The sequence below is a fragment of the Hypomesus transpacificus genome, unplaced genomic scaffold (genome assembly GCF_021917145.1).
Source record: "Hypomesus transpacificus isolate Combined female unplaced genomic scaffold, fHypTra1 scaffold_129, whole genome shotgun sequence".
Taxonomy (NCBI): domain Eukaryota; kingdom Metazoa; phylum Chordata; class Actinopteri; order Osmeriformes; family Osmeridae; genus Hypomesus; species Hypomesus transpacificus.
The window spans coordinates 1-8,695 of NW_025813705.1; the positions used below are offsets into that span (position 1 = coordinate 1).

The 8,695-nt window shown below is 50.1% G+C and overlaps 1 protein-coding gene across 1 annotated transcript; it reads left to right on the forward strand.

The window, feature by feature from the left end:
* Positions 1 to 739: 739 nt before the first annotated feature.
* Positions 740 to 6,495, forward strand: kiaa1549la (KIAA1549-like a). Its single transcript, XM_047050859.1, has 10 exons — positions 740 to 881; positions 1,663 to 1,787; positions 2,156 to 2,358; positions 2,591 to 2,729; positions 3,761 to 4,150; positions 4,459 to 4,556; positions 5,472 to 5,602; positions 5,887 to 6,038; positions 6,253 to 6,321; positions 6,413 to 6,495. Exons 1-9 carry the CDS (start codon positions 740 to 742, stop codon positions 6,280 to 6,282), a joined length of 1,410 nt encoding a protein of 469 aa, XP_046906815.1. The 3' UTR covers positions 6,283 to 6,321; positions 6,413 to 6,495.
* Positions 6,496 to 8,695: the final 2,200 nt, after the last annotated feature.

Sequence of the window (8,695 nt, forward strand, 5' to 3'; positions counted from 1 at the left end):
AACTCTCTTGACGGCTGCGCAGGGAATGTCAACCCATAATGGTTGCTTCATGAATGCTATTTCATTCTAATTAGCATATCTGAATGTGTAACAAAGTCAGTGAAAAAGGGGGGGGGGGGGTAGATGTGCTTAGGTGTGTAAGTGTGTGCGTGCTGTGTTGTGTGTGTGTGTGTGTGTGCCTGTGTGAGTCTTGTTTCTACATTCAGAATGATCAAATGGGATCCAGGACTCAGACATGAAGGTCTGGCTAGGTCAGTACAGGCATGCAAGTCTGGATAGCTCAGTGACATGAAGGTATTAGCTCAGAGCACTTCTGCAGGTCAGTCAGTATAGACATGCAGGACTAGCTCAGTCAGTATAGACATGCAGGACTAGCTCAGTCAGTATAGACATGCAGGACTAGGTCAGTCAGTATAGACATGCAGGACTAGCTCAGTCAGTATAGACATGCAGGACTAGCTCAGTCAGTATAGACATGCAGGACTAGCTCAGTCAGTATAGACATGCAGGACTAGCAAGGTCAGAGCTCAGCCTGCAGACATGCTGTCTTTCTGAGTGAACTTCAGCAACACTGGCTGTAGACCCTTGTCTGTGTAACTTCTCACAGGTTTGCAACCCTGCGGCCACTGTGTGTGTGTGTGTGTGTGAGTGTGTGTGTGTGTGAAGGGCTGCTATGATGCCAGAATTAACCTCTGGTGATACTTTATGCACAGCGCTTCACACCACTGCATCTGTTGCTATGGTTACCCGCAGCAGGTTGCCAAGCGAGGAAGGCTCGGTCACGAGCAGCGAGTCCGGGAAGCTGAACACGGGGAAGAGCTCGTCCGCACGGCGATCTGCAGCACATAAGAACGGCAAGGAGGAGCTACACAAGAGGAGCGGTGAGAGAGAGAGAGAGAGAGAGAGAGAGAGAGAGAGAGAGAGAGAGAGAGAGAGAGAGAGAGAGAGAGAGAGAGAGAGAGAGAGAGATAGAGAGACAGAGAGAGAGAGAGAGGCTAGAGAGGGAGAAAGAGAAAAAGAGAATGAGAGAGGGAGAGAGGGAGAGAGAGAGAGACAGAGGGGGAAAAGAGACAGAAAGAGACAGAAAGTGAGAGTCAGAGAGAGAAAGAGGGACCGAGAGAGAAAGATATGGAGAGAAGAAAGAGAGAGAGAGAGATGTAAAGAATGAGATGAGAGAAAGAGTAGGGGGGAAAGTAAGTAAAAGAGGGAGGGAGAGCAAGAGAAAGAGAGAAGTTCTCCTAATCACACAGGGGAACAGAGCATCAGTAATCCTCTCAGCCTTCAGCTGGGACAACATTAGCAGATTTGACTGGCTGGCTGGCTGTATTAACCCGCTGAGCCCATGGCTGTATGGGAATGACGTGGCAAGATGTCTCAGACACTACCCTCGCCTTCTGCCACCCACCCCAGCTTACTGTCCTCAGCCCACCCTAGTCCACAACCAGACAGACCACCTTAACCCACTGGCCACAGACTCCACTGCAAGTTGAACTAACATCCTGGTATGGTACAGATTCAGAATCAGAATCAGAAATGTTTTTTTTTATTCGCTGTGTAGGTTTACCCAAACAGGGAATCGACTGTAGTTGTAGTAGAGGCACATTCAGGAGTGTCCAGAGCCCTGTAGAGCAGCCCTGACGTGCTCCTGTCCTCTATCATCAGACCCGTACGAGGAGCACACAGGCTCCCTGCGCCTCATCACCATAAAGCCCATGGCCAGCCAGCCCACCTTCTCCTACCCCTCCTCCTCCAGCCACAGCCAGGACTCGGTGGTGCTCAACGGAGAGGTGAGCCCCCGGAGCGCCACACGGCCCCTGCCGTCTTCCCGCCGTCCTCCCGCCGCGGTGGCGGGCGGGCTAGCGACGGCGGGGTATTAATAGGCCGTGTGTGGAAGCGTGACTCAGCATGACTGTCTGACCAGAACGTCACTGTCGTCGTCGGCTTCTTTTGTTGGGAGGAGTCTGCTGGCATTTATGAATGAACTGTGCTTCTCCACCCCTGCTCTCCCTCCTGCCCTTCCCTCATCCCCCCTACCCTGCCCTCCCCTCACCCCCCCTGCCCTGTCCCCCTGTCCCCCTGCCCTCCCCTCACCCCCCTCACCCCCCTCACCCCCCTCACCCCCCTCACCCCCCTGCCCCCACCACCAACCTCCCAGGTGAACCTGGGCTTGAAGCAGAAGTCAGACATCGAGCACTACAGGAACAAGCTGAGGCAGAAGGCCAAGAGGAAGGGCTTCTCCCTCTCCGACAACGGTAGCCACGGTTACGGGCACAGGGACAGGCACAGCCGTCATGACAACAGCAAGGAGCCAATGACAGCGGAGGAGAAGAGGGCCTCGTTCGCGGGCTGTCATCAGAGGTGAAGAGAGGGAGGGGGGGAGGAGGAGAGGAGGGAGGAGGAGGGGGGGGGGGAGGAGAGGGGGGGGGGGGATGAGGAGGAGGTACAAGAGTGAGAAAAGGGAGGGGGGTGGAAGGAAGGACAGTGTATCAAGGTGGGAGATTGAGGGGATAATTACTGCAGTTATTACCAATCATAATGAAAAGAACGAAGACTGGTGAGCACTCACAATGCCAAGGGGTACCTTTCCCAGACACCCCCACACCACGACCAGGGAACCAACATACTGGAGCCGCCAGTCCCTGTCCAGCCCCAGCCCCGTCGAGGCCGAGATGGACCTGCTTGTGCTCCAGGAGAGGTCCAGGAGGGGCATACGCAACAGCGGCTACGACGTGAGTATGAAACGGCTGGACCTGAGGCACTCTCTCTCATAGCTGCCCACCCAGCAAGGACGTGAGGTGCACTTCATTTAGCTCACCCCAAACACAAGCGCTTGGACTTTAAATTCAGCTTCAGGTAGCCAAACAATTTAAATATTCCTCTTTTTTTCCCGTCCCATAATATTAGTCAAAGATTTGGAGAGGCCAATGTGTGGAACCTGAGTTCTCAAACAAACGTGCCTTGTCCACTTCTTCAAAGTGGTTTTGTAGCAGTTTTTTTCTTGAGCCCCCTCTCTCACGCTCTGTGGAGTCATGTGCAGTCAGTGGAGGGCCAGGAAGGAAAAGCTATCCTCTAAGAAAGGAATGACCCATGGAAGCTTCCAGATAAAGTCTATCCTATTCTACCTATCTCTCTCTATCCCCTACCTAAGCCCTGGGACCGCTCTGGGCTCTCAGCAAGAGGATTACCAACAGCACAAACTTCTACATGCTGCTATCTAGACTATGGAGAGAGCAATATGGAGAGATGGAGAAAGACGAGAGAGGGAGAATGAGAGAGAAAGAAGAGATTGAGAGAAAGACAGAGAAGGAGAGGAGAGACTGAGATATTGAGAGAGTGGAGAGAGAGACACACGGTGAGAGGTTGAGAGAGGCATGGAGAGCGAGCGGGAAAGACAGTGAGAGATTGAAAGAAGCGGAGAGAGAGAGAGAGAGAGAGCTATCTCTCTCTGCTGCCTGCACAGCAGCACCTAACTGAATGCCAATGAACATGAATATCATTACAGCCTATTCAGTGATTCAGATGAGAAGCTCGATACCAGTTAATAGCCTTGAAAGTGCTGAGCCTTCGAAATCGCAAATGGATAACTTCGGGTGTGCACGTCAGTGCGTGTGCACGTGTCCGTGTACACGCGCGCGTGTGCGCTCGACACGCATGACGCGCGCCCGCCTGCAGACATGCCTACCCGGCGTGTCTGACTGTCACCGTAAGCGTCTCGGTGGGCGTTCAGCCCCCTGCGTGTGATCCCCTGTGCGACCTGCAGGGGGAGCCCGAGCCCTTCGAGGAGACCAACGTGGACCGCCTGATGAGCTCGCTGGGCTACGGAGGCAGCCACAGGGTCAAGGGTCACTCGGACTCGTCCACGCTGAGCTCCCAGCCGTCCATCGACGAGGTCCGCCAGCAGATGCACATGCTCCTGGGGAACGCCTTCGGCCTGGCCCCGGACGAGCCCCCACCTCCCGCCGCCGCCGCCGCTTCCAGCCACCACCGTCACCCCCACCACCACGGCCACCCGCACAGCTCCTACAACCCCAGCCACACCAGCCCCTACTCGGAGGGGGTGACCAGCGCCCCGGGCACCATGAACCACCCCTGTGGGGGGCGCCAGAGGCCAGGCTACGGGGAGATGCACCAGTGTAGCTTACCCAAGCCTGTGAGTGAAACCGAGACCCTTTTTTTCTGTTGAGGCTGAGAGTGGGGATGCAAGACTAAGGTTACGGTGTTGGGGTTGAACCGGTCAAGTGGATGGGTTCGTAGGTTATGTCATGTCAGTGGGTAGTAGGCTAACTGGACGAGAACAAAATGTTTATTTGTGTTTATTTGTTTATTTATTTTTTGCGTCAAAACATTGTGGAATATGCTGCCCCTTCTGGCGGGTTGGGCTCATGTTGGAGGGTGAAAAGTAGAGTGGAAATGATTGGCTGTCCTGTGTGTTCACTCCCGTTTGATTGGCTGCTGCAGGGTTTTAGGTTCACACAGCTTCCTGACATGGGTCTGGGGTCTCCGCCCCCTCTCATCCCCTCCTGCCCCGGACCCCCCCTGGGGAGCGCGCTCAGACGGTACCTCACACACACAGACACACACTTTCATGCACACGTCTTAGGTTACAAGTACACAGTTAAATTCCCCCTTCTTTCTTGTTGTGCGCTGGTTCATCTTGAGTGTACTCAAATGTTAACTGAAAACACTTGAGAATAGTAGCTAATGTAGTGGCTGTTATTGATTGCCCTGTTGGTGGATGTGCATAATTAAAAATCCTCTGCATCTTCATTGAGTTGCACTGCTGCAGCTACCAGGAGGCGTGTAGAGTACAGCTGCCATCTAGTTGTAAGAGGCTGGTAACTGCAGCCTGGTCATTCTATTGTACCATTTAACATATGCTATTATCTAAGCAGCTTATGGTTCACTGTAGTTTTAGACCAGCCGAGATTGAACTAATGACCCCCATAGTACTACATTATACTAGCACTTAGATTGGAGACATAATGTTGCTTCTGCACTGGGTAGCCATAGTCGGCATTAACCACTGCAATATTGTTAGAAGTTGTTAATCCTTGATTATTCTCTGCACTTAGTATAGCACTTTCCTCTGTAGCTTTGGATTAAAGCTTTTTGCTAAATGACTGAATGCTATGTGAATGTTCTAAGTGTTCTACCGGGACCAGAATCTCGACCGCCACACATCCATACGATCATACAGATGTTTGTGTGCTTTCAGCGACCGAAAAAGTGAGTTCCATCTGACTCCTGGTTCTGTCACACCCTCTTCTATCCCTCTCCCCCTACACATTTCTCCCCCCCCCCCCCCTCCCTCCCTCCCTCCCTCCCTCCCTCCCTCCCTCCCTCCCTCCCTCCCTCCCTCCCTCCCTCCCTCCCTCCCTCCCTCCCTCCCTCCCTCCCTCCCTCCCTCTCTCCTTCCCTCCCTCCCTCCCTCTCTCCCTCCCTCCCTCCCTCCTCATCCCTCCCCCCTCCAGCTCCACTCCTGACGTCAGTCTGAAGCCGCGTCTGTCGGAGGTCTCGGAGCTCCACACCGCCCCCTATCTGCCGCTCTCCCGAGCTCCCTTCCCTGCTGTCACTGTAGACCAGACCATGACCAGCTACTCAGGTGTGTGTGTGTGTGTGTGTGCAGGGTTCGAATTACGGGGGGGCTTGACCCCCCCTAATCAAGACTTGGACCCCCCCAACACAGGGAAAAACAGCAGGTCGGGGGGGTCGATTATTACTTTACGCCCTGGAGAAGAAGTTGACCCCCCCCGATTGTCATTGTATAATTCACACTGTGTGTGTGTGTGTGCTAATAGCAGGGGATATGCACTGGGTTTGTTTTGGAGTGTTGAACTGCCCTTCTCTACAGACCCACAGTGACTGATGGGTGTCGTTGTCTTCCAGGAAACCCAATGACAGCAGTCTACGCCATATCTGCCAATCGCCCTGGCTACTCGGACTACTTTGTCATGTCGCCCCCCTCCTCCTACAGGAGCCCCTCCTGGATGTCGTACCCCCCCGAGCCTGAGGACCTGCCTCACCAGTGGAACGACACGGTAGAAGCTCTATCATCTCTTTATCTCTCTCTGTCTATCCATCGCTCTCTCTGTTTGTCTCTCTTTCTCTCTCTGTTTTTTCTCTCTGTCTCTCTATGGTGCTCTCACCCTCGGTCTCTCCCTCTTCTCATCTCACGTTTGCTTTCTGTCTTTCTCTTCATATCCCTCTTTTCTCTCCCTCTCTTCAACTCCTGCTCTTCTCTCCCCCACACAGAACCCTCGTCATTTAGAAACGATATGCTGAAGAGACAAGATGGCCGACACTGAGATCATCCAGCAAACAGTAAACCCTCTCACATCTTAACGTAGCACTGTGTCTCCTCAGTGTCTTGAGACGATGAGACATCACTTTTTGTTCTCTTGTTCCTCTTCAGGTGTCACCTTGGAGGGCTCACCTCCGACTGAGAACCCCCGGACTCCCCTCAAACCCCCTCCTCGACTCCCCCTCTACCCTGTCTCCTTTCTCCAGACCAGCCCCAAACGCCCCCCCCCCCCCCCTCCCCCCAGCACAGTCAGGTCTGCTCTCTGAGCCCCAGGGCCTCCCCAGCAGGCCTCTCGAGGGCCCCGGCCTCCATCTCAACTGCCACCTGTACCCAGCAGGGCGTGGCACAGAGGCCCCCCTCCCTTCCTCTCTCTCAATCACAGTCTCCATACTGCAGCGCCACCCGCTGGTGTAGCTGACTGACTGACTAACTGTGCTTTTTGATGAATATTCAATCCCTATATGGGAAGAAGAGTTTTACCTACTACTGGTGATGGTTATGTGTATTTTAAAAACAACAACAAATGAAAAAGAAAATCAACAAAAAAAAACTGTCTTGAGCTGTCTCCGTTTTGGTTTTTGGATATTTGTGTACGTTGTCATTTATTTCTGTGAATTAATTAATATTATCATTTTCAATGGAGAAAAATAAATCTAGTGGGTGTATCTTCATGTGCACTTGCTCTATTTCAAAGCAAAAATAACAAACCACAGTTGGGTTGCAGATAAGGCTTTGGTGTTAGTAGTTCTGACATTCTGTATTAAAGATAGTACTCATTAACTTTTTTCCTTATCAGATTCAGAAAAAAGATTCTATGGTCACAATGTTCTGTTGGGTCATACAGTATGTTGATGAAGCTTGTCTGCTAGCTAAGATGACGTTGAAATCTGAGCTTTACAGTATGTTGTTGCTCTGCTGTGGTCTTTACAGGGGCTTTTACACAGGGAAGGGGTTGCCCTGTAAAGTACAACATTTGGAAATAGATTTACGGGGGTGTTTTGTTCCCTCCCAGACAGAGGACAAGGAGGGCGTGCACTGAACAGAAAACCTACAGACCTATCGATTATCAAACTTATATAACCTGGTAAGATAATGCATTATTGAAAAGGTTTATGCAAGAAAAGAGAGATGCTTTTTGTTGCTCTGTAAACTGTATTTTGAAGCAAATTTCTTCATACTCATGTTGGCTTGCTTGCTGCATTTTTACTGGAGGATGGTTTAGACTGTTCCCAGCAGTGTCACAGCAGACAAACACTGTCCAATCACCTTCCACAGTAGAGTAACAATGACACATGCTGACAGTTAGGCCTTAGTCACCTGTATGGCCATGGTCTGAGCTCCATAGTAACTTCTTCATCTAAATGTTCTGGAAGGGGAAAGGTGTGTCTTCGAGATGCCTAGCTGGCCTCCATTTGAAGAAGAGGAGGGTTTTGCACCGCTAGTTTTGGTGGCTCTGGTGGAAAGTAGAGAAGTGGGTGAATTCAGAGCTGGTTCAGTTCAAAGCTTGTTGAGGTCAGAGTTGAGAGGTAGTTGATTTGAGTTGGTTGAGTTCAGAGGTAGTTGAGGTCAGAGTTTTAAAGGTGGTTGAGTTGAGAAGTGTAGCCCTGCTAAACTACAGGAACCAAATGAGAGATGCCAACCAGCTTTTAATAATAACATTTTCCTCAATGTGAAAAATATGTATAAATCACAATGTGATCTATAATAACATGTACAGTTGGTAGGGTAGGGATTAGATAACATATTAAATCTATGGAGCACTTTCCCAAATATGAAGATTGCAGTATCAATGCAAATACATTGATAGGCATGCAATATTCCTATTTTAACAACTGTGGTTGTTGCTGGATCGATGAGTATTCATACTCAATTCTAGCAAACCTACACAAGTGTTAGTCCATCCATTGGCTTGAAGTCTTTAACGGATATCAACTATTGTGACCAGTTTGAAATCTTTTGGAAACTTATGCTTTTAATATTTTTCTACTAAATTATGGATTTTCTTTTAATAGATGTTAGATCTTAAACCTCAACCGTAATGTTCCAAAGCAAATATGATAAAAGCGTAGGAAGACTAAATAACTGTAAAGACACTTTCAAAGTCTATACTCACATGTACTCCACGAAGGGAAATGATGTCAACTTTTATCAGCTCATACATTTTTAACCTCCTCTCTGCTAAATAGATTCAGTAAATACGCCAATAAGTAAATATTTACTGAAAGAAGAAAGAAATCAACCGTGTGGACATGTATTTTTTAACTGCTTGGATTAGCTCTGTGCCACAAAGCGCTCCAAATGATAACGGATAATTCCATGATTGTGTTTGACAATATGTTCCGAATCAAGTTGAATCCAAGATGATAAGAGTCTTGAGATAAAAGAGTTGACAAA

Excerpts from the sequence above, each read along its gene's own strand:
- kiaa1549la (XM_047050859.1), top strand. The coding sequence starts at position 740 with ATGGTTACCCGCAGCAGGTTGCCAAGCGAGGAAGGCTCGGTCACGAGC. Across the intron at positions 4,557-5,471 it reads CTGGGGAGCGCGCTCAGACG|CTCCACTCCTGACGTCAGTC; the intron begins GTACCTCACACA and ends TCCCCCCTCCAG. Across the intron at positions 6,039-6,252 it reads CTCACCAGTGGAACGACACG|AACCCTCGTCATTTAGAAAC; the intron begins GTAGAAGCTCTA and ends TCCCCCACACAG.